The sequence below is a fragment of the Balaenoptera ricei genome, chromosome 8 (assembly GCF_028023285.1).
Source record: "Balaenoptera ricei isolate mBalRic1 chromosome 8, mBalRic1.hap2, whole genome shotgun sequence".
Lineage (NCBI taxonomy): Eukaryota > Metazoa > Chordata > Mammalia > Artiodactyla > Balaenopteridae > Balaenoptera > Balaenoptera ricei.
The window spans coordinates 41,718,714-41,745,135 of NC_082646.1; the positions used below are offsets into that span (position 1 = coordinate 41,718,714).

The following is a 26,422-nucleotide window of genomic DNA, read 5'->3' on the forward strand; positions in this document are numbered from 1 at the left end:
TCATAACTGATTCGAGCAATACAAAGTGTAAAAAGTAGAAAGTCCACCCTTAGTCTCACCTTGGTAATCAGATGAACATGATTAAAAGTACCTGAGACAGTTATTCAGATCCTACTATAGAGCAAAGATTACCTTCTGGAAGCTTATGCAAAAAGCAAATAAGGAGCATTTTGGCACCACTCAAAGACTATACCTGAAGAAAATTAAATCATGTGGTTTCTTAGCCTAGTGAAGTTCAAAAAATGGGGAAGAACAGCTTGGTTTTAGGAAAATATCTGGGGACCATTTTAACATCAAACTAACAAATAGAATATGCGAGATAAAGGAAATAGATAGCTTTCACTGTGCTGAGCAATTTCCAAAGAGCACTCTACCCTTCCACTTCCTCTATGATCAAACAAATAACTTAAGGGTCATCCTCCATGGGTTAAATTAGTGCTCTGGCACTCAGCTAACTTAAGGAGGTTCTACCCACTGCAAAGTATCAGGAATCTGTGATTGAGAGCCTGACGGAGGATAGAACATAAACATCACCTGTTAGATAGCAGAGCTCGGGGATCAGGTGGGCCATCCGAACGTCAGCGTCATCATTTCTCTTGCTTTTCAACAGACTAACAAGCACGGGCTGGTTTAGGTCAGATAAGGTAATATCATATTGCTGTAGGGTGCAAGATTAATGAGGGAAAAGTGAACATGGCAACACTGTAAAACGAGCATCCTTGCTTATGAGCAACAAGGTAATCCCCAAATGAATAGATAAGCAAATCTTTTCAATAGAGGGAAAAAAAGTTCCTACTAATCCCTATGGTTACCTACTCATTTCTACTTCCTTCCTAGGACCTATCTCTTATACCTCAGGGTCAGTTTCATGATTTTATTATCTTTTATAAGGCAATACTGTTTGTTTGCTTTTTTTCATTCAGTTCCTTGCTCTCTTCTGAGTTTCATCCAGAGACAGAATAGCCTTCAGCTGGCTCCATCCATAATGCCACGACCCCACTGCAGCATGTCCACCGTTGGAGACTGAGGCAGACTGCCCCATGCGTAACTAACTGGCTCTAAGCACCTGTGTTCATTTTGAAAATACCTATACACAAGTTGGAGGCAAGGGTTATATTGAGTCAATCTCAGATTTCCCAAAAGGGCACAACTGTCCTTCATTCCCAGGATAGTATGATGTTATAGGGAAACAGCTCTGAACTCTGACAAATGTAAATCTGATCCCCAGCTCTTCTATCAATACTTACGTGGACTGTGACACTGGGGAAGTTACTTACCTTTCCTCATCTATGACACGAGGAGAACGGTAGCTCAGAGGTGTCCCATGTCAACCACTAGCATGGTGTCTGCTTTATAATGAGTCCTCAGCAATCATTAGTTCCTACCCCACCCCCTTTCCCTTTGTAAACTTGAATTTCAACATTCTCACCTTGCCACGAGTTCCTTTACCTTCCAACGGCCAAGTTTCCAATGAACACTCATTCCCAGTATAATTTACTCAATACTGATGACAGAACAACTGGAATTATAATTTACCAACTGCCTGGGGACTATATGGCGCTGACATCAATAATTATAATTAAGGAAGCCAGCAGTGAGTGCTTCTCTATTCAGTAAGGACTTTAAGTCATTAAAAACAATTCAGGAAACGTGATCATTGCAACAGTGCTATGGCTGAAAAGCTTGGAGAAGCCTTCGCAGAGAGTTTTTAGACGTGACTTCATTAATTCACATCTCGTGCTTGCTATATTCCAGGAACAGCGGGGGATACAAAGATAAAAGAGGCACAGCTCCTACGTTTACACATAACTACATTATCTACAAACCAAGGTAGACCAGTAGCACAAATAATATAGGCTAAGCACTTATATTTTTCCTCATTTAGTCTTTTTTTAATAGATGTGTACTATGTTTTTTTTTTAATTGAAGTGTAGTTGATTTACAATGTTGTGTTAGTTTCTGGTGTACAGCAAAGTGATAGTTATACATACACACACACACACACACACACACACACACACACACGTATGTATTCTCTTTCAGATTCTTTTCCATTATAGGTTGCTACAAGATATTGAGTATAGTTCCCTGTGCTATATAATAGGTCCCTGTTGTTTATCTATTTTATATATAGTAGTGTGTATATGTTAATCCGAAACTCCTCATTTATCCCCCACCCTTTCCCCTTTGGTGACTGTAAGTTTGTTTTCTATGTTGTGAGTCTATTTCTTTTTGGTAAATTAATTCATTTCCTCCTTTAATCTTAACCACTATGAGTCAAATACTATCATCACCCCCTTCACTGATGAGGAAACAGCATCAGAAATTAAATAACTTTCCCAAGGTCTCATAACTGTACATTAGCACAGCCAGGATTCATCCCTTAAGACTTGAGAACCTCTGCTTGTTACACCGCTCAGGACTGGGTCCCTCGCAAGGAGTAGGGAACAGGGTGATAGTGAAAACAATTTATGGCTGGTAAATCAGGGAAGGCTTCGTGAAGGAGGCAGAATCCAAGAGAGAACTTTGAAGAAAACGTGGGAGTATTACAAGTTCCAGGAACAGCTCAAGCAAAACTGGGACATGTTCCAGGAAGAGGATATTCCATTTACCTGGAGCATGGCCAGGAATTCTACCCCCTAAGCTGTGTCATCAGCTGAACTTTACTCTCTCCCGTGCCCCAATTTTCTTAGCGTTTGAAAATATCTTTTCATGATAAGATAAAATAGAGAAGTGTAAAGGTCAATATCAAGATGTCTTCCACTTTGAAAGCTGACTGCATAATAATTTAGCATGCCTTTCCTAGGACAGAGAAGAGGACATTCTAGAAATTGGCACCATTTTCTTTCTTTTTCTCCCTAATTACAATATATATGCAGTGAACCACAACTCATTACACAGGAAAGTGAGTGGGATTTTTATCATGATTCCCTTTTCAAAATGTCACGGGTCCTAAAATACATCAAAGAAAAATGAATTTAACTGTGCAGGAAAAAAAAAACACAAATGTTTAACAAACTTTGTGTTTGATAAACGAACACTTAGGGAGCACATTTTCTGCACAAGATGCTTTGCCAAATGTCAAATGCCATCCGTGTTCTAAAAGGAAGACGTGTTCTAGAAGCAATGTGGAATGATCTACAAGTGCTCAGGGAAGAGAACAGCTAGCTCTTCTGTGAGTGTGACAGGGAGCAAAGTCAGAGAGGACTTCACTAACGAGATGACATTTGACCTTGAAGAGGAAAGGTACAGTGAGGCTTTATGCCAATGTCTCTTGAACATGAGCGAAGGCTGAGTGACAGCAAGTAGACTGCGGTGATGGTAGCATGGGGTGCATGCTGGGAGTGCCGTGGGAGATGAGGTCAAACTGTGTGATGCTACAGTTGAAGAAGGGAAGGCTACTACCCAGCGCTCATCACCTGCAGGGACCGGACTAAAAGCTCTGCGTGGACTATTCAGCGCTTACACAGCACCATGAAGGCAGGCAGGTGACTCCCTTTAGAGACAACACTCCACGTTTCATGATTCGCCGAAGGTTACACAGCCAGTACCGGGACACCTTACTCCAGAGCTTACGCTCTTCACCACATTTCCCGGCAGCATTTCAGAAAGCTCTCTCTGGAGGCCATGAGGGTGATGGATCCCAGTGAAGAGAGGGCTGGGGCAAGGAGATCATAAAAGGGGACAGAAATCCCCCAGATGGAAATCCGTGAGAGGTTCTGCGCTAATGCAGTGGTAACAGGGCTGAGGAAGGGACGGGGTCCAGGGAGAATTCAAGGATAACGGAGGCAGAACTCATCTTGGTGACAACTGAACGAGGAGGTGACGGTAAAGATGAGGAAGGACGCAAAATGTCTTCCTGAGAGGCAGAATTCCCAAGGAGAGAGGGGAGTGGGAAAGACAATGAATTCAGCTTGAATTATGTTAGTGTGAGATGCCTGCAGGATATTCATGCAAATACAGTCTGAAACGGAGATGAGGATATAATTTAGGAATGAGGGCAAGGCAAAAATACCATATTTGAGCAATCTCAAAATATGAAGAGAAGATCCTCTGCAAGGGGACCATGGTGAATAACAGCATTTAATGTCTGGGGGAAATGAAGAAGGAAGATGTCAAAAGAGGCTGAGAAAGAATCACCTGAAACCTAGCAGAGAACCACCAGGGATGTGCGGAGGGGCCAAGGAAGAGGAGTTCAGCTCAGGGGGAGTGGTTACTAGTGTCCAAAGCCACCAAAAGCCCCTCCGAATAAGAACAGTAGCTGAATTTCACCTTGGAGAGCTATTTCCATAGCGGCAGAACCGGGTACCAGACTGCTGAGGCTTCAGGAAGGAAGAACTGAAGAGGCACTTGGAGCTAGCTTAGACAACCTTCTAAAGAAATGAGCTAAGGGGGAAAAAGAGGTCGCTTTTCCTGAAGGTGTAGAAAGGTCAAGGCAGGGTTTTTGCTTTCTGTTTGTTTCTGTTTTTAAAACAGTGAGATTTCGGAGACTGAAATACGACTGCACATTAAAGAGAAGGCACCTCTGAAAGGAACTGAAGTTGGATGGTGGGGATGCGGAAGTTGTCATCACTGTGAATCAAGCTCCCAGAGTCAGCAGGAGATTCCATCAATAAATGTTTGAGTACCTACTAAATGCTACCCTGGGCATCCAGAAATCAAGAGCTGGGCGTTGAGGAGGGGAGTCAGACCATTCATGTCCTGCCTGTGATAGTCGGCTGCAGGTAAGTGCAGGGAGGGGACCCGGGGGAGAGCGTCCTAGGGCTCCCTTAAGAGTTGACTGCTGAGCTGAGTACTGAAGGGTGTTCGGTGACCAGCTGGCTATGAGTGGGCATCAAGGAAGAGGAAGCAACACGTGTGAAAATGCATAGGGGGGTAACTGACTCGAGGAGCCATGAATGGTGGGCACAGCAGATCCCAAGAAGGAAACAGGGGATGGTAAGTGTTGAGGCTCAAGAGGCAGGGAGTGGCCAGATCATAAAGGACTTGGGGAATTCTGCCCAGGATCTTAGATCTGACTTCTAGAGCAACAGAGAGCCATGGGGGTATTTTAAGCGGGGAAGTGACATTATCAGATATGCTTTAAAGGAGGTAACTCAGACTACAGGAAGGACCACAGGAGACAGGATGAGGGTCTGAGCCAATCCAGGAACGGCGGAGATGGAGCGGAAGGGACAGGTCAGAAAATTATGTCAGAGGCAGACTCAGCCCGACAGACTGGGGGACGTGTTGGATTGGAAAGGAACAGGGACCCTCCTCTGAGCTAAGCAGAAGGGAGATGAGGATGAAGGAAGACAAGTCCCACCTGCTTGTAGTAATCCACATAGGTGATCTCAGTGCCATCCCGCTTCTGGAAGGTGTGCGTGGGCTTCACTGACCAGTCAATGTCATCGATGCGATAGGTTTTGTTATTGTATCTGGTAAAGGCAAGAAATCTTTAAGTTCTTTTCCCAAATCCTACAAGGTAAGTGGCTCTTTCACTATGCTTTTAATCCAAAGTATTATTCTCAAGAATTTCAGAAATTATGAAAGATAATAACTCAAGAAGAGCCACTTTACAAAAAAAAAAAAAAAAAAGAACAGCTCTTATCTGAGAAAAGCATTAATTAACTCTTCCGTTCACAGGAGGACCTCTACCAGTGGGAGAGTCATTAGACCACCACGTGCTTTTCTCACTGAGATACACTGCCACTTCAGGTAAATCATTCTTACATGTTCAAAGGCTGAAGCATGGCTCAAAACTTTCCCATCAGCTTCTGGTGCCACTCAGATTTTTGGAACTCCCAACTAGTGTTTCTGATAAAAAGTACCCCAAGCAGGCTGATGGACCACCCAATTCTGGAAGCCTGCTTCATCTCCCATCTAGGGCTGGCCCTGGGCAAAACTGCAAAGCAGGTCGGCTAAGATCTTTCTAAGCTCTTTCTCTTCTTCATCAGGTACCGTGTGGCCTGGAACATTCTCTCATGCCACCGCAGACTTGGGACAGAAACCTCCTTGTCAGGTTTCTTCTGGGCTCTGGGTACCTTGCAAGGTGACTTTGAAATAGTGTGATAACTTAATCCATGAAGATCATGACAGGAGGATAAGGGGGCGGTGTGGAATTCAACCTGCACCACCTCTCTACTCTGTAACCCAGAAAAACAACTTCAAGTGGAAATGCCAAGCCAGACTAGGAGGAGACTAGTGGGTCCTCTAAATGAAGTGTCCACGGACTAGCAACAGCATAGGCGGGGCTTTCTGGTCCTCACGAAGTCACCTAACTGCCCATGGCTCATTCAGTTTAAATGTGCATTGATGACAAATGTATACACAGACAAACCTAGAGACTTGAAAGGTCTCAGCCTTAACGGCCTCATGATCTTATAGCAGAGATGAGACACGGACCTGACGTTCTGTCCTGTTGTTACTGAATCAAACTTGGGTCTGCTCGCCCACGCGCAGTAAAGCCAGTCTACTGACACATCGGGTCGTGGTGAAGGAAATGTGCATCAGATACTGTTATTTGGGTACTTCAGAGAGGAGCTAAAAAAGAGGATATGGGGCAGAGGTCTGCCTGGGAAGGCCCCATAGGGTCCTGCTTGTTTACACTGTGATGTAATAAAATGAAATAAAATGGCTCTAAAGAGGTGGCTTACAAACACTGGACTTTGGGAATTGCCTGGCGGTCCAGTGGTTAGGACTCCGAGCCTGCATTGCCGAGGGCGCGGGTTCAAATCCCTGGTCAGGGAACTAAAATCCTACAAGCCGCGTGGTGTGGCCAAAACAAGAAAGAAAGAAAGAAAAAAAGAAAGAAAAAGCACTGGGTTTTGGGAGCAGCACAGGGGCGGGAACTGAATAATTCCAACTGAATGGACGGAAGGTGGAAGGTTCAGAAAAGCAGTAATGTTTGAGCTGGACTTTGTGGGAGCAGAAATCTAAAAGGCAGAAATAGGGGTGGGGGAACCAGGCAGAGGGGCTGGAGCAGCAAAATGCAGACCACAGGAGGTTAGGGGAGAGGGTACAGCAGGAGGTAAAGAAGGACCAGGTCAGACTCTGGACCACCAAGCACGCCCCTAGAGGAAGCCTGCACTCTAGACATTTGAGAACGCTCAGGTCTATAACAGGTGAGTGGACTGATCAGATCTGGGCTCAGGCCAGTGCCCTGTTCCCACGTGGCACACATAATGCCTTCTCTAGAGAAAAGTCAATTTAAATGCAGGCTTTTACCTGGTAAGGACAATGAGCCCAATCAGCTGTTTCTCACACATCTGGGTACAGCAGGACATGCCAGTTTTGTGGCAGAGATCCGTCATGAATTCTAGAACAGTCTCATTCCTGAGTATTTTATAACTCACGTCAGCACCAAACAGGAGCTTGCTTTCAAAATGTGACACAGAAATGGCAAACCCAGGCCAAAGGGACAATCTTCAAAAAAAATAAATAAATAAAAAATTTTTAATAAATAAAAATTTTTTTAAAATGTTTTAAATGTTGTATCAGGAAAACAATAAACATTTTAAAATGGTGACTTTACATTCCAATTCTCTAGATTTTATGAAACAGTTTTTCTTTAATCTGATTTCTTTCAGTGGCTGACTTAACACTTCAGTTATTTCCAGCTGGAGTGTCTTTAAACATATATTTAGGATAAAATACATTCCTGTAGAGCTGCATTCTTTGACCTTGATACTACTGAGATTTGGACTGGATAATTCTTTGTCAGGGGCTGTCGTGTGCATTGCAGGATGTTTAGCAATACCCCTGGCCTCCACCCACTAGATGCCAATATCAGCCCCCAAACTGTAACCACCAAAAATATCTCCAGACATTGCCAAAAGTCCCCTGGGGAGCAAAATCGCCTCTGGCTGAGAGTACAGCTGTAGGATTAAAATGTTTATGGGGGGATCCATCCCAGCATGAAAACATCTAGGTTCAGAAAAGCACACTGACTCAATGGTGAAGACAATGACTACACTTAATAATGAGATTAAGAAATAATCTAAGTGATACCACGTACAGACATACAAGGGAAACTGTAGCAGTGGCTACATCCCCTTTCCACATTTATGAATATCATCGTCTGAAGTCTTGAATAAGAAAACGTTATGGAAATGGCATGAAAGAATAGACAAATATTTGTAAAAAATCATTTCAGTTTATATTTTGTGGACTTCATTCGCTGTTGATATTCATGCCAGCTTTCAGGCCAAGCATATGCACGAGGACCAGCTCTAGCTCAGCACAACACTGGGCCCACGAGGATTTCTAATCCAGGGGGAGAGATAAGTGACAGGGGTGAATGAATAGGATGCTTTAGACAGACCACTCTGACACACTGAATTAACATACAGAAACCCCGCCCTTCTCCTCTACGCAGCAGAAGCCAAACACCCTGCCTCCACTTTCTATCTTTTCTGTACAGATCTCCCTCAACTTATGATGGGTTTTCATCTTGATAAACCCATCGTAAATTGAAAATATCCTCAGTCGAAAATGCATTTAATACACCTAACCTACCGAACACCATAGCCTAGCCAACCTTAAACGTGCTCAGAACACTTCCTTTAGCTGACAGTTGGGCAAAATTATCAAACACAAAGCCTATTTTATAAGAAAGTGTTGAATATCTCGTGTCATTTATTGGATACTGTACTGAAAGTGAAAAAGAGAATGATCGTGCGGGTCCAGCATGGTTGTAAGCGTGTCGGTCGTTTACCCTCGTGATCGGGTGGGTCCCTGGGAGCCGTGGCTGCCGCCGCCCGGCCTCACCAGCGAGTATCATCTCCACATCCGCTAGCCCGGGAAGAGGTCAAAGTTCACGATTTGAGGTATGGTTTCTACTGAATGTGCATGGCTTGCACATCATCATCATAAAGTCGAAATATTGTAAATCGAAACACTGTAAGGCAGGGACCGTCCGAACTTCTCCGTTTGCTTCGTGTCTGTCTTTGGGTTACTGGCTGCCTCCGTCTTTGGCACAGCTACTTATCTTGGAGAGCTGAGTAACAACCAGTTCAAGACACAGCCGATCACATTCCCTGCAGCATCTACCTCCCAGGGTAGGGTAAAAATCCTGCCAGTGTTCCTAACAGTTCACTAGGGCAGCTTAGCCAGCGTGTGTGTCTGACATCTGCTTACCCAATAATTTCCAATCAACCACCCTGGCTGTGTTAACATTCTATCAGCAAGAAAACAGAGCCCCAGCTACGTGGTATAACGTAATAGAGCTTATTCTGCTCTCATGACGACTTGTCATACACAGAAAACTCAGTTTCTGAATTCCTTCTAGGATTTATGATAATGACCTAGCACACTAATATAAGAAAACAGGCTGCTAGCTTTTGGCATTCACCATTCTATAAAGAACTTGAAATTTTTAAAAATTCATTACTTTTCATACCACAGAATCTCTCATAGGAGGCATAATGGTATAATATTGCATCATAAATTATGCTGTTCACATTATAACAATTTCAGAGTAACAGAAAACATAAATAAACCTACTTGTGCCGGGGAATTTCCACTGGCTCCGAAGGCTTATAGAAGTTCCGTCCAATTTGGTACATGGACAACTTTTTTAAGATCCTGCAAGTATATATTTTTAAAATCTGTTAAACAACCGTGGATAACAGTATACTTCAAAGTTTGTACGCATGCTGAAAGAAAAATAGTAGAAAAGTCCAGAACTCTTATTGTTATAATACTGGAAGGTTTAGCTGCTAAATATACATATGAGTGTATATACAAGAATATCACTTCATATTTGGGAATGACACAGTTGAAATTAGTTCTGTCTTTCTGGGCTTAACTGCAATAAGTAGGTGGTCACTTTCCAGTTATGACTGTGATTGTTAACATTCTGGTTGGTGGGGATGAGGTGAGAAAAGCCATGTCCACAGGCTCTTCTGGCCTCTTTCTTATTCTGAGATGAAGAGGCTGTTTCTCTTCTTTTTCTTTCTTTTTTATTTTTTGTAGAGTTAATTTACAATGTTGTGTTAGTTTCAGGTGTACAACAAAGTGATTCAGTTATATCTATTCTTTTTCAGATTCTTTTCTATTATAGGTTATTACAAGATATTGAATAGAGTTCCCTGTGCCATACAGTAGGTCCTTGTTGTTTATTTTACATATAGTAGTGTGTATATGTTAATCCCAAACTCTTAATTTATCTCTCCCCCCCGCATCCCCTTTGGTAACCATAAATTTGTTTCCTATGTCTGTGGGTCTATTTCTGTTTTGTAAATAAGTTCATTTGTATCATTTCTTTAGATTCCACATAAAAGCAATATCGTACGATATTTGTCTCTCTCTGCCTGGCTTACTTCACTGAGTATGATCATCTCTAGGTCCATCCATATTGCCGCAGATGGCATTATTTCATTCTTTTTTATGGCTGAGTAGTACTCCATTGTATATATATACCACATCTTTATCCATTCATCTCTCGATGGACATTTAGGTTGCTTCCATGTCTTGGCTATTATAAATAGTGCTGCTATGAACATTGGGGTGCATGTCTCTTTTCGAATTAGAGTTTTCTCCACGTATATATACCCAGGAGTGGGACTGCTGGGTCATATGGTAATTCTATTTTTAGTTTTTTAAGGAACCTCCATACTGTTCTCCATAGCGGCTGCACCAATTTACATTCCCGGGGAGGCTGTTTCTAATGAGGCTATTCAGGCTTCCCAGTGCTACCAAATGACAAGGTTGCCTCTTCAGCAACTAATCCTGGTCACCTTTGTAACGTGACACATCACTGATCTGAGGCTGCCCCATGCATGGGGGAAGCGGGAGAGTTTCAAGTTCGAAAACAGGGGTTCCAACTGCACGATTTTTGGCTATCCAATGTTATCTGAGCCTCAGTCCCCTTATCTGTAAAACGGGGATTTTAATCACACCTGCCTCAGGGCTCTCGAGTAAGGATCAAGGAAGCTCTAACACCACACAGAGAGCTTTGTCACTGCAAAGTACCTTCCAAACATCAGCTGACTTAAAATAGTCCCCTCTCAGGTGGGCACATGCAAGACTGGCTGCTGAAGAGCATTTTACAGTGCTGAGCTGAGGCCCAGATATGATCTAAAGATGCTCGGCAAGATGTCTGACTAGAATTAGGAAACAATGTTATCTGTGTGATGAAAGTTCCTTTACGTGCCCTACTCAGCAAAATCCCAAACTCCCCTGTCCTCGTCCTGTCCAGAGGCCACTGTTGAGTGGAGGGCTCAAATCTTAGGTTTTTAACACATCATCCTAGTGATCCACACCAATAGCAGGGAAAACAGTGGTTCTCAAGTTTTCATGCTCCCACGTGTCATCTCGGAAGCTTGCTAAAAATGTGGATTTTTAGGCCCCACTCACGAAATTCTATTCACTAGGTCCAGGGAGGGGCTAGGGAATCTGCATTTTGTCGAGTCCCACCCAAAATCCAAGATGACACGGAAGCAAGTGATTCTCAGGTCAGTTTGAAGAACACTGAAAAGCTTGGTGACAACCTTCCTTCGGCCCCCAGGGACACATGGGGAAGGAAAGGGGGCTGAGAGGCAAGTGAGAGCAGAAAGCAGATGGTGATGGCCTTTCACACCTAAAATAAATCAGCCAGGAGAAAAACCAATCCTTCACTTTACTGACCCAGACACACGCCATCTTTTAAGTCTGGCGGTGGAGGCTGGGTGTGGGTACAGAAAAAGAAGAAAAGGGAAGAGGCACCTACCCTGAGGCCACTGAGACATCACAACCCTTGAGTCCTTTGTCTCAACACAGATGATACTGGGTAGTGACAGAGGCGCCAGTTTGAGGCCGTGATGGACTGCGGTGTGTATTATTGCACAAGTACGTGAAAGGATATGGAAAATTTCCCTAAACATGACATTGCTGCTGGCACACTGCCTACAAAGTGGTTAATACTTTTAGTACCCAGGCTCTACGATGACAGGCATCCTTAGCCTAAATTAAATTCACACTTAAGGCACTTTACTTCTTGAAGATGATACTGAAGACCTGGATGCACACGGGAGAACTTGCCGGCAGCTCCCTCGTCAGACTGATAGTCATCTTTACAGTCTCGCCTCTTTGAGTTTCACTTGACAATTCCATGACCTGGAAAAAGAAGTACTTAAAATGCACTCTACGGATTATCCTCAAGTGCACAGAACGCGGATATGCTAGAGCCGTCACAACTTAATAGGCATTAACAAAAACAAAACTGCAGGTGTCAGTAATGTAATAATCTAATGATTACGTTTGGAAGGTTTCTTTGGCTGTATTTTGCTAATACCAGAAAAGCAACACATCTCTTTCCTCTCGAACTTCTTAATAGAGAATCAAAACCAGCCTCGGGTTCAAAGATTCAATCCAAAGAGAATCCAGAGCAGCGGTTCTTGACCTTTTTGGGGAGTGGGGGTGGGAAGATAGGTCACAACCTACTTTGAGAGTCTGATAAAAGTTACAGACATTCTCCAAAGAAAATGTCACATATTTATATACAGCAACAATGTATATAATGTACCCATTTCCAGACGTTCATGGATGCTCAGAAGCCTACTAATGAACTTTCCTGCCCATCCTGGGTTCATGGATTTCAGAGGGAAGCCTCTCAAAAGTTCATTCAAAAAAACAGAGGAACAGAGAAGAAGAAAGTAAAGGATAGGGAACAGACGAGAGGGAAACGTAAATGTGGAAAGAGGAAAAAAATGGTGAAAGTTTAAACAGATATGAAATCTGATTTTATTAACTTTTGAAAGGTCTAGAGAAATCGCTAGGGTTCTTATAATCTGGAACAACGTTCTAACAATTATAATGAATGCATGAATAGGTCTTTATACCAGATGCCTAACTAAATTTAAAGCTCTTCAGATCAGGGAGAGCTCAGTATAGATTTCGGCAATAAAAAACGACAAATCAGTCAGTAAAAATCTATGATCAAGGGTTTTGCAGAAGGGTAAGGAATTAGAAGAGGTCAGTTTATTAGCAGGCATTTATGTATTTTACCCCTACTTTCCATGGTGAAAGTGTAGTTTTAATGGCTTTTAGGTTGAACCAAGAATGTAGGGCAGGGATAGTTCACTTCAGGGAAACAAAGAGAAATGCGTCCTTTCACAGGGGATGAAATATTTCATTGAGGCGTTTCTTGCTTCAGATAAAACTGTACAGAAGTCAGAGGTGGCGAGCTGCAGGAAGAGCTTATCAACATCCAGAAGTCTAATGGGCAGGAGATGGGGGAGCGGCCCTCAGACTGCTGCCAGGATCTCAGGACAAAGGCGTTAAGCCGACAAAGTATGTTGGGATGAGTGGCTGGCAGCAGCCGGTCCCCACTCTGAGCTGTATTCAGGAACCGCGTTCCTAACAGCCACCAAAGAGCAAAATCATCAGCACCCCCTGCACCTCCCCCACCAAACACCACTCCTCCTTGCTTCCTGCCTGTTGTGAATCCCACACCCTCACTCTCAGAGTGTGCTTTCACTTCCTCCTCTCCATCCACTTATCTAACGGGTTGGCAAGTCTTAGCCCTTCTACACCAGCAATTTCTCTACTCCATTTCAGCTTTTCCAATACCAATATTTACCACCGAGCCCAAGAGCACGTGACGTGGAGTTGCACAGACCCTGGTTCTCTGCCTCTTGCAGCCTGTATGATGCGGAGCAAGTTACTGCAACTCTTTAAGACCTTTTCCCATCTCTAACGTGGGAGTGAGACCAGGATAATGAAGATTAAATGGGGTAATTCATGGATCTTATCCCTATCCTTTGCAGTGTTTTGTACCTTTGTTCAAGTTCTTTCGACAGCCTTCCCAGATTATTCCAGTGGCACTTTATTAATCTTCCCACTTTGTTCTGTCAGCCATTCAGTAGGATGTGATCAGAGTCACTGAAATTTAACACAGCTCTATGGAAACTCTCTCTCGAAGGCTTCAGTGGTCCACGGAGGACAGTTCCTGTTCCTCAGCAGGACATTCAAAGTTCTCCCTACCTCTGGAGCCACAACTTGCAATCCTTCCCAGCTAAGCCTGAACAACCAGAAGTTTCTAAACTATGCCCTTCACTTCCTATCTTTGTGTCTTTGCTCCTTCTGGGCCTCCCCATCTCCCCCTTCATTAATTCAAATCCTGCCCAGGAGATAAATTAATGACCATTCCCACTGAAGTGTCCCGCTGGGAATAAACTTTCCTTTCATCAGCTCTTTTTGAAGACCTCGGGTAAGACACTTAACCTCTCTAAGGTTCCAGGGGTGATGAGAGGATTAAATGAGTTCATGCGTACAAGTAGCCTTGGCAGAGTAAGTGCTCATCAAATGTAATCCAGTGGTAGGTGGGACATAAAATACAGATCTGCTCATCTCAAGAGAGCTGTGCTGGGGCTAGTCCAGAGAACAACCAAGCAGAGCACCTAACACCTCGTAAATGCTCGATAAATGCTAGCACAACAAAACCACTAATTATTATTATGCCGCTTATGTCATTCTACCTTGCACTGCATTTATTTGTAAGTAACTTCAGTACTAAATGGAAATGTTTTTGACAACAAGAACCTTGTTTTATTTATCCTGGTTTCCTCCAAGGTGCCAGCACCCTGCCTGGTACACCGTAGGTTCTTTACAAATGCAGAAGGAATGCATGAGAGTGGCAAATAGATGTGACCGGTGACAGCAACCCGGGTCGTGGCCACAGATGCACAGATGGGGTCTGAAAGACAGTGGAAGGCCAGGAGGCAGCAGAACAGGACTTCTAGAACTGCACTATTTGGGGGTGCAATGAGTGAATCAGTGGAGGGGCTCTTTCCATGAAAATAAGCATCCTATAAAGTGCGTAGGGGATGGATGAGAGTACAGGATTAAGCCTGACTCAGTATTAAGACCAGAAGAAAAAGGTGAGACTAGCAACCTTTGTTAGGACACAGTTTCTTTTTACTATCTCATTTTTACTGTCATTAGGTGGCAGGTCATATGTTGATAGGTAATAAGACAACACTCTTCTGTCTAAATCTAGTATCCCCTGTGTCTGGAAAATAGAAGCAACAGGTCTGATCTGTCACACCACGTTTTCACCATCTATTTACTCCCTGCCTCCTCATTAGACTCCATGCCCAACGATAAGAAGATGTGTGGCACATACTACACGCTCACTTTGAATAAGAAATGAGTAATATCAACTTATTCCTAGCATCTGTAGAGTAAAATTCCTCCACGTTCATTAGGTAAAATTGAAGAAAGCTGGACCATTCAAGGGGGCTATATGATTTTAATATATCCAAATTTCCGAACTGTTACTACAAATGTATTTAGAAGAACAAGATCTTTAATGATAGTAATACCCTTGAAATATATCATTTAAGTATGAGAGGCCATATCAGCATGCTATCAACATCTAGTCATATGACAAAATATTGAGGGATCAATAAGGACTCATGACGAATAAAAATGTTTCTAAATTTACAGATCCAGATTTTCCAAGTCCTTAAATTTAATCATATGGCATAATTTTTAAACTCCATATTCAGATGAAATAAACACTCAAGTAGCTCCTATAAATCTCACAGTCTCATAAAAGGAAAAAGATTCCAAGAGTGCTCAGAAACACACTTCTTGAGGAAATTAACAAAGATACACATGGAATCTAGAAATTTACATTTATGCTCTTGGTGTTCAAAATGCTGAACTAAAAAAAAAAAAGATTAAGCTTTCCAAGGGATAGAAGCGTCAAGTTTTAATTCAATACTCTGTTTTAATTTTTCATACAGAAATCAGTTCTTTCTCATAATTTTAATACTGCTTTAGAACAAAGCATATGATAAAAACCTCAATACCAATATCTTGATTTTAGGGCTAAAAATGTGGAAGGCGTAAAAAAATAAAAATAAAAAAAAGAATAAAGGGCTATGAATCTTGCAATTGTCATATCCAATGGTCATAACCATTAAAAAATATCCTTAAGATTGACATAAATAACTCCTATTTCATATGATGGAACAAGTCATGAAAGAAATGACAGTTTTAGAATCAGGATTGATGTAAAGTTCTTTGGACACGTGGACACAATGTGCAGAAGCAAAAAAATGTAGAGTAAATTTAAAGCTCTTAGGCCATAGGCTAAATGGTGTTTTTTAAACTTTTTTTTTTTTTTTTTTTGGCTGCCCCTGTGCAGCATGTAGGATTCCCCAACCAGGGATCAAACCCGTGCCCCCTGCATTGGGAGCTGGAAGTCTTAACCACTGGACCACCAGGGAAGTCCCTGTTACTTAAACTCTTGCCTATTTTGGGAAAAGTTTAAAAGGATTCCTATTTCAAGGACACTTTGCCTTTAAAAAAGTAGTTGAAAAAGCAGTGTTTGCATTAACAGCTCTTCTTTTTTAAATGCCAGACCATCAGCTTCTTACTTAGGAAATCAATTCTGATGAGGTCTTAATTAAGAAGCCTTTCGCTCTCAGGCACGGGAATAGAAAAGAGAAAAGGAGTGAGTGATATCCTCATTCCAACTGTCGTGGAAATCAGCTAACCTCTAAAATCTACATGAAGGAGTATAAATATACGCACACATGTGTGTATTAAAAACTTAACCGTACTATACCTTTTCTTCTAGCTTTTGGGAGAGAAAAAGGATGACACCATCAAATGCTTTGGCCTTGTTGGAAAGTTCCCTGCGACTATAAAGCAGAGCAGTTCTCAGCCTTCTAGATTCTATATCTGGACTATATGTCACATGATACTGGTATAGCCGCCAGTCCTGGGGCAAGTCCAGATTAAAAAGATTTGTGACCAGTTTCACAGGTATTCCACTGGAACCTGAAGAAAACAAAAAGCATGTTTTAACCAAAAAAAAAAAAAAATCACGTCGTGTTCATATTAATCTCAGCATTCAAAAAATTTATTTGCATATGCATAATTGTTGCTAGAAAGCAAGGATTCTTGTTCAGTGACACAAGGTAAGCTCTAGTAACCAGCTGCCTGATAACCTTATGCAGCCCGGCAAGCAAAAGGATCCTGTGTAAGGCAGGCCTCATAAGAACCTGAGGGCAGAGACTGACATTCTTGTTTTGGGGAGAAAAGAAACATCTGAATTCAACTACCCTAGGACTCCTTCCAAAGCTTGCCTTCCAGCTGATTCTCAAATTGATCAAGTAAGCGTTTTGTAACCAAGCAGGACCCCATGGGGCCTCCCCCATTTCCTCTGCTTTAGCTCCTCTCTGAAGTACCTTGGTAATAGCATCTAGTGCACATTTCCTGAATTGTTTTACAGATGCTAAAACCCCTACCAAATGGAAGAAATTAACTACTTGATGACCATTAGCTCCCTCCAGACCTACTGGCACCAAAGGATTGATAATGTTAACCGGTTACCTCACCATCAACCAACCAGAGAATTGTGCAGGAGCTGATCACAGACCCTGGGGCGCCCCTCTTTCACTTTGCCTTTAAACATGCTTTGCTGAAACCCTTGGGGAAGTTTGGGCTTCCTGAGCACTAGTTGTCCTAGACTCCTTGCACGGTGCCTCACAATAAACCGCTGCACTTTCCTTCACCACAGCCCAATGTCAGTAGATTGGCTTTACTGAGCATGGGGGAAGGGACCCAAGTTTAGTTTGGTAACAGTTTCAGATGCTGCTCTGGAATTATGGTGCTCTCAGATTATAAAGAAACTCTCCAGTTTTTATCACGAATACAACCCCCATCCCCTTGGAAATCCAGATAATCAAAAGTTCACCATACTTCGGAAAATTCTGAAATCACTTCATTCAGTGATTAGATGGCTCTGTAGGTCCCAGCGAAGGCCCCCCAGAGATAAGGGGGCGACTGGGGATGGAAGAAGAGATTTTACATCTTCCCTGTGTGAGAACAGACAGGGCTCTGGGCTTCTGGTTTTTTGCAGGCACAGGGAGGCCATGTGGGCTTCCAGGAATTCCATCCCCTACAGAATTTTTATTCACCTCTTCAAAATCTACAGGACAAATTCAGAGATGGCCACGATGTAGCTGATCAGTGCCCAGGATGGCGTTAAACTCCATCCAGGACAGACTCTAGGAGGGCACAAAGGAAGTACTTCTCACCTCTCCTTGGAGGGAATCATCCAGTGTTCATCTTATAGGAAAGAATTATCAAATAGTCACTATTTGCCTTTCTGGTGGAGGAAGTGGAAACGTGAGCTCTGAGGTGGTGAGGAAGAAAAAGTATCATGTATACCTTACGTAGTATTCCCTCAGTTTTGACCTGTGTGTCTACTGAGAAATAATGCACAACCTAAAAGGTTATGAATTATGTTTTATTCAGTGGACAAAACTGAGGGCTTAAGCCCAGGACACAGCATCTCAGTTCTGAGGGACCGCTCGGAAGAGGTAAGGGGGGGAGCCAGGATATAGAGGAGTTTTTGCAACAAAGACCAGATAGTCGGAACATCATAAGATTACTTTTAATTAAGGAAAACCGTATGTCTCGAGTTAATGAATTTAGCGCTCTTCTATGTTCGGGAAGATGCAAAAGTCAGGGCTCACTGCAATCATTCCTTTGATGTGCACCTCAGCTATCTGGGGCCAGTATCCTGTTCTTTCCCACCCTGAGTCTCCTTAGGGTGCATCATTGGAGGGTGGCTGCAGTGACTGAAGACTTGGCAGCCGGCGCCCCGTTTGTCTCCATCCTGAGTTCCCTCCGGGCTCACCGTGGGAGCAGCTCCAGTGGCTTCACGGCTGCAACATCTTTTGCGTACTGATGTGGCGGGCCATATTTTTTTCATTGATGTGTAAATATCCAGTAGGAACAAGGAATCTTTGTGCTATTTTAATTAAAGAAAAGGGTTTTTTTTTTTTTTGTTCTCCCAGAGGACATGGCAACATATTTTAGCTGCTCATATTAATGGACAAAGAGAAGTCATCTAGAATATCAGAGCTGGCAATACCCTTTAAGACCACTTACACCAGTGTGTTCAAACTGTAATCATGACCCATTAGTGCTGCAGTTATGAAAGTGAGGTGAACCATCATGTTTCACAGAAAAACTAGAATAGGATAGAATGGATCCGAGTGCCCTGCCCATAGGAAGGGCAAGCATTGTTTCATGAAACTTTGTTTCAGTTGTGTTTGTGTAGTGTGTGCATGCTGGAGAACAATTTATGTACTTATTTTTGCTGCATGGTTTGAAAGAGTTTGAAAAAGACTGATCTGCATCAGTGAGTCTTAACTTTTACAGAGAGTTACAAAGCCTTTTGAGAATCCTATGAAAACAACAGGTCTACTTTTCCTGAAAATACACATGCAATCCTAGGTGCAATTTCAGGGGTAAGCCCAGAATCTGCATAAAGAATTCCCCAAATAGGCTACATTTTTCTTTTTAGACCTGAAGTCCAGAAAGGTTATTACCCATATAGGAAAAAGATTGGGAAAGAGACCAAGCATCTTTGCTGACCCCTACCTCAGGTGTAAGGAGAAAAGGTTTTCAACAAGTGAAATGTAGTTTTGGAGAAAATGTTACTCTTCCTATTAATGAAAGAGAGAATTAAGGCTAAAACAACTAGTGTCTAGATAATGCTTGAATATAGCAGATGTTCAATACATATCTTTTAAGTCAATATATGAACTTGTTTATTTTATTAAATTTAAATTAAAATTTCTTAAGCAAAATTTGGTAACATTAAAAAAAAAAGTAAGAAATTCCCTGGCGGTCCAGTGGTTAGGACTCCGTGCTTCCACTGTAGGGGGACTGGGTTCAATCCCTGGTCGGGGAACTAAGATCCCACAAGCAGCATGGCATGGCCAAAAAAATAAATAAATAAAAATTTAAAAGTAAGTAACATGATCGGGCTTCCCTGGTGGCGCAGTGGTTGAGAATCTGCCTGCCAATGCAGGGGACACGGGTTCGAGCCCTGGTCTGGGAAGATCCCACATGCCACGGAGCAACTGGGCCCGTGAGCCACAATTACTGAGCCTGCGCGTCTGGAGCCTGTGCTCCGCAACAAGAGAGGCTGCGATAATGAGAGGCCTGCGCACCGCGATGAAGAGTGGTCCCCGCTTGCCGCAACTGGGGAAAGCCCTCGCACAGAAACGAAGACTCAACACAGTCATAAATAAATAAATAAAAGAACGTGAATTTCTTAAAAAAAAAAAAAAGGTCTAAAAAAGTAAGTAACATGAAGACTGGGTACCTCTTTTGCAATCTCTCACATGGGCCAATTTCTCTCTGGTACAGACACTCAAATCCATCACCTCTCGTCTGATTTTCCCACCTCTTTCCTTGACGGTACATCCAGCATCACCAGAAGATAGACCACCCTCATCTAAAATATGAAGAGAACACCAAAATGTTATATATTATTAATATTATATACATCAATAACATTTCATGCTAGTGATATCGTTTACAACTATCATATCAAAAGTGCATCTAGGGCACCCTAGTGGCGCAGTGGTTGAGAATCTGCCTGCCAATGCAGGGGACACGGGTTCGAGCCCTGGTCTGGGAAGATCCCACATGCCGCGGAGCAACTAGGCCTGTGAGCCACAACTACTGAGCCTGCGCGTCTGGAGCCTGTGCCCCGCAACAAGAGAGGCCGCGACAGTGAAAGGCCCGCACAGCGCGATGAAGAGTGGCCCCCGCTTGCCGCAACTGGAGAAAGCCCTCACATAGAAACGAAGACCCAACACAGCCAAAAAATAAAATAAAATAAAATAAATAAGTCAGGAGCTCTTTAAAAAAAAAAAAAAAAATGCATCTAGAGGGAATTCCCTGGCAGTCCAGTGGTTAGGACTCCGAGCTCTCACTGTCAAGGGCACCAGGTTCAATGCCTGGTCAGGGAACTAAGATCCCGCATGCCGCTCGGCACAGCCGGGAAAAAAGATGCATCTAGAACCAAAGCTCAGATTTTTGTGGCTTTTAATAAAACTGGCCTACATTGCTGAAAACAGTCATGACTATACAGAAGTCTGCAGCCTGAAAATTGAAAACTGTGAAGGAAGCATGGCATGTTTTGTTAGAAATAACAGACTCTGAGTTAGTTCTACCTCATAACATTCGGGGCTGACCTGATTCTCCTCTTGGCTAAGGAGAAAGCTCTATCTCCCTATATCCCACTCCACACCCATTCATGGAGGGCTGGTCTCCCTCCTGTAGCTCTTGTGTTAACACCCAAAGAATTACAGACTAAGATTGGCCACATCAACTTCTGTACAGATTGGGGCTGAACCTTTCCCCTTTCTCAATCACAAGAAGAGAAATGCCCATACGCTGCCATCAGTGTTTATGCTAGATCATTCCCCTGAGAATGAAAGTCAGCACGTCACCTTGGGACGTGTCACTTACTGTTAGGTTCTAGAAAATGGAAAATTAAAATCTGTTTCCTGATGAATATTTTCTTTTTTAAATGAGTACAAAAAGATGCTAATTTTTTTGGATACAACTTTGGCACTTCGAAATGTGAAAATATAAATTTTATATTACAGAATTATTACTACAAGGTAATGTGACTAATAGTATGACAAACCTCTAGGACACTGGCTTGGCCACTGTCCTTTGATACAGTCACTGTATGCAACTACCCCAAATGGTGCTGCCCACTTGCCCAAAACTGCTGCCCATACCCTTCTCAGTGGAGTTGGAGTCTCCCAGGAAAATCACAAAATTTATTTAATTTTTAAAAAATTCAATTATTCTCACTAGATTATCTGTATCATTTACCGCTCTTGGTTTCAAAAGATGTTTGGTGGTTTCTAAAAATTCAATCTGCCATAGAACGGTAGTTCCCAGAGTCTGGGGGGAGAGGGGCAAATGAGGAGTTATTGTTTAATGGGTACAGAGTTTCAGTTTTGTAAGATGAAAAACTGTTCTAGAGACAGATGGTGGTGATGGTTGCACAACAATGTGAATGTCCTCAATGCCACTGGACTGTACACTTAAACACTGTTAAAATGGTCAACTTTATATTATACCTAGTTTACCACAATTTTTAAAAATAAAAAAAAATCAGTCTACCCTCAAAGGATAAAGAGTTTCCATCACTTGCTAGTCACAAGAAGGCACAGCAGATGTGAAGGAAATTCCCAAAGAAAAGTTGGAATAACACTTGAATGGTGGCAGTAGGGCTGGAATCATGGGACAATACATTTCTACTGTTTAAGCCACCCAGTCTGTGGTACTTTGTCACGGCAGCCCTAGCAAATTAGTGCATTGGGCATGCCAACTTATACTGTGTGGCAGGGGCTACTTGGACTAGCACGTTGACAAGTATCTTGAGGCCAAACCTGGATTTGCAGGGAAGAGAGCCACCATCAAATGGTGAGGTCTACCGTGGGTGGGGAAGGAAGAAGAGAGAAGGGGCAACAGGCATGCGAGGTTACTACCATCCCTGCAAGGCAATGGTATTGGCATTTATATGTCATAAAGAATTTAAAAATACATTTTCAAAATTATTCAGTAAACAGAATCAGAAAAACTGGTTTCCTAGTATCTAGGGGTTCCCAACTGCTAAGCACCATCAGGAAATTCAGTGGCAGATTCTGTGTTTGAAAGTCCCAAAGAAACACAACAAACACAGGGGCCTCCTTCCGAAAAGGAAGATAAGATGCTCAAGAAGTGAGTCTGCTGCTGAAAGGCTTAGTAGAGTCACTCCTATTCCATTCAGATGGGACGGAACTGGATGGAACAGACAGAGCTGCACTTACATTTCTGTGAAATCCTGCTTGTTCCCACGTGGTCACTGCTAGAAGATGCTTCACTGTCACTAAGAGCAACAGACAGAGGCTAAAACGGGGAAAAAAATGTTTGGTCAGATTTAAGATGTTAAGTCATAAACTAAAACTTTATCACAAGATGAGAATGGTATCACGTGGTATGTCATTAGATTACCATGAGCTAGGAAAAGAAAATGTTGGCAGGCAAGATACTTGAGAGAGGAGAAAAGATTGCCCATTTCAGAAAAAAGATAAGGACAAGCTCCAGTTTTCCCCATTCATCAATCTTTGATTTCAGTGCCAACTGTGAGCCAGATACAGCCCTTAGCCCCTGGAGGTGGAAAGAGGCAGAAGTGTGATCCTTGCACCCGAGGAGCTCATCAGATGGAAGGTGGTACAGGTGATCGCAGACTTCATGCTTCTGTAGCCTTCAGACATGGGGCCTCTGATATGAACATATTTGTAGCAAGAAAATAAACTGAGCCCAGAGGATCTGGGCCACCAGCTCAGATGATGACTCTCCTGAATAAACTGGTCCAAAAGTTCACAAAACAGGTGAAGGGAACCATTCATATTTTCTCTTCAGGGTAATTACTTCTCTGTTCAAGAAGGTATAAACCAGCCTGCTAAAAAAAAATGGGTGATACCAAGAGAAAACCTCTCTATGAGAGTAAAGGCATAATGACCACAGACTACTCACTTGAACACTTCTGGTCTAAGATATTGCTCCAAATACTGAGTTTTTACTAAGTATTGCTCCAAATACTACATGTAGTTGTAACATCACTCAAAAATTGCTGGTTTGCCACTCAATTCAACCTAGTTGCCTGAGTCTAATAAGGAGCCCTATGCACAGTGGTTGCTCAAGAAACAGTGGTTGATTCTAAACTTCATTTGTGTCTGAGATTATTTCTTTTTATATATAAATTAGCGAGACAGATCATATTAGATTATATACCACGTAATGGTACCTTTGAAGGGACAGCCATTTTCACGAGACTTACAAACAAATAAAGTAATTAAAACTTAATGATACACTTGCCTCCCATTTTCAGCCCTTTTCACTGACCAAAATATCTATATTAATATCTTACTCAGATAAGCTCCCCAACAGGGAAAAAAAAAAAATGTGAGAAACGCTGGAAGGACTCAAAGTTGAAAGAGAAGATAAGCCACTACTTCGTAGCAGAGAGGAAGAGATATCTGCCAAGGAAGGCGGTGTCCACGAAGGAAACAGAGGTAGGAGTGAGCGAGACGATGCCAGCTGCTAAGCTTTTTACCCACCGACGGCGACGCCTGCATGCGCCCCACCTCCGCGGCGCTGGGGCTGCGGGCCATGCCTCGCGCCCTCACGCGGGCCCGGCCGCTCATGTTCCAGATGCGCCCAGAGTGACTTCAAAGGCAGCCAAGTCTCAACAAGGGTATTTTGTCACCGGTACTCAGATGACAAGGCTGCGACGGAAGCCGTGGAGGTAGTGGAGCTCTGGCTCCGGGGCTGGATTCGCAGCCGAGGCTCACGAGTGGGTGGAGCCGCGCGCACAGCCCACCAGCGTCCCGTGGTAGGGGCGGGGCGGGGCGGGGCGAGCACGTGGGCGGGAGGCCGCCGGAGGACTGCGGCCAGACTTCTCTTTTCATCCACGCCCCCCGCCATATTTGGCATTATCCAGCTTTCCAGTGTTTGCCCATCATATGTGTATATAAGGTCGCATCCCACACTGTTACCTGTGGTCTGTATTATCTGCTCACTTCTACTCCTGGCTTCTAGATGTCTTTGAATATGTCATGTAAATGTTGTTTCTGGGAAATATCTGACTCACCTACTGGGGGATTGGGAGAATTTATTTTAAAATGTGCATGAATGCCAAAGAAAACACAAAAGGGTAACCACCTCTTCAAATATGTGATAGCTGTGGAGTTTTTGTTGTTGTTGTTGTTGTTCTGTGAATTGTCTGTTTATATCCGTTGCTCTTTTAAGTTGGATTTCTCACGTTTTTCTTGTGATTTGGAAGAATTTTTTTTCTTAACAGCAAATATCTACCCCCGATTTACCAATTATTAATTTTAACTTTGAAGTTCTTTATCTAATCAAAAGTCTTAACTTTGATGGAGTCACATCTACTAATTTTTAATTATATGGTTTATGCTTTTTGGGGTTTTCTTGAAAGAAAATTTTCCCTGCCCTAAATTTACAAGGATGTATATGACATATTCTTTTATTAACTTTATAAGTTTACTGTTCACATTAGCTATCTTGTATCCTTCGAGTTTATTTATATTTATATACATATATATTTATATGATATGTAGGATGTGAGGTAGGGATCTAACTTTATCTCCCTATAGTGAGCCATTTTCCCCTAATGTCATCTATTAAAATTTATGTGTTTGTGGACCCACAACCAGCAAATCAATTCTCATATATACCTAGATCTAATTTTGTGCTTTCTATTTCTATTCTACTTATCTATATCTGCCCTGTACCAGTACTTTACCACTTGTAATTGCTATTTCTTTATATTACTCCTAAAATCTGGTGGGGCAAGTCTTTATTCTTTGAGTTTTTCAATTCATTTATTTTTTGCAAACTTTATTCTTCCATATAAATTTTAAAATAAGTTTGTCAAATTTCTTTAAAACTCCCATTTAATTTCTAGTCGGCATTGTATGGAATATATAAATTAGTTTGGGAAGAACTGCCCCTCTTACAGTGTTATAGTTCTTCATTTATTCAAGTTTCTCTTTATATCCTTTAATAGAGTTTAATTTTTTCATAAAAGTCTTATGTATTGTTTAATTGATGGAAATTTATAGTTTTATTAGTATTTTGAAGTATATCTTGCTTTCATTATATTTTCTAATTGGTTATTATTAATATAGATACATGATATTGATTTTTGTTAAGTTGATATTTTTTATCAAATTTGCTGAACTCCTTAGTTCATATAGCTTGTCCTTTGATTTCATTGAGTTTGCATGTAGATGATTATATCATCTACAAATAATAGTAATTTTATCTCATCCCTTCTTATTATTATTCTTGTCTTATCATGTTGGTCAAGTTTTCCTGTACAATGTTGAAAGTGACTGTGATAGCTGATATTCTTGAGTCACTTAAGTGACTCACCCAAGGTACTACAGTTTGTGTGGCAGAGCTGGGATTCCAACTTTGGTCTATCTACCTTAAAGCCCACATCATATCCCCTCATCTCTTATTCATCTCCCTCCAAAAAGGTGATCTGCCTGACTTTAGATACAGCCCGTACTATAGAAAAAAGCCCCAGTCCTAAAATGCCATGCTCTTCTTTCTATTTATTTCCCATCAGAATACTCTTTTATTCAGTTGTCTTGGGAAATCATTATCGCTGAGGGCTGGCAAGTGCAAGAGGTATGATGGCCTTGGACAGAGATGGCCAGTCTTAGACTTGGCTCAGTGAAGCCACTCTAATGAATAACACATTTCTTTGAAAATGAATGAGTCTGACAGTTCTGAATGATCAAAAACTGCATGTTAAAAAGTAGGGCAGGTGGAAAATAGAATCTGGACAAGGAATCTACTTTTGAAAATCTGTGCTTTGTTTCTGAATATAAAAATAGTCTTTACCTCACGTTTTCCAAATTGACCACCTCCTGGTAAATTTGACTTGTATTGATGTGAGAACACTAAGAGTGATGAGAAATGCTGAGAACACATGCAGGCAACTTCAAACAGTCAAATCCTTTCAATTTTCCAAATACTAACTCATTATGAAATCATAAATATCAATTATTTCCAATCATTATCTGCATTTTCAACTCCCTGTTAT

The 26,422-nt window shown here is 42.1% G+C and overlaps 1 protein-coding gene across 1 annotated transcript in view; it reads right to left on the reverse strand.

The window, feature by feature from the left end:
• PIWIL4 (piwi like RNA-mediated gene silencing 4) overlaps positions 1-23,990 on the reverse strand; it is a 41,147-nt gene extending 17,157 nt beyond the window's left edge. Inside the window, exons 1-9 of the mRNA XM_059929388.1 lie at positions 23,904-23,990; positions 22,611-22,689; positions 20,099-20,230; positions 16,538-16,752; positions 11,954-12,075; positions 9,484-9,564; positions 7,207-7,404; positions 5,306-5,417; positions 535-658 (exon numbers count right to left, since the gene is read on the reverse strand). Of these exons, the coding sequence (XP_059785371.1) occupies positions 535-658; positions 5,306-5,417; positions 7,207-7,404; positions 9,484-9,564; positions 11,954-12,075; positions 16,538-16,752; positions 20,099-20,230; positions 22,611-22,689; positions 23,904-23,990 (1,150 nt within the window). The remainder of the gene's footprint in view (positions 1-534; positions 659-5,305; positions 5,418-7,206; positions 7,405-9,483; positions 9,565-11,953; positions 12,076-16,537; positions 16,753-20,098; positions 20,231-22,610; positions 22,690-23,903) is intronic.
• Positions 23,991-26,422: the final 2,432 nt, after the last annotated feature.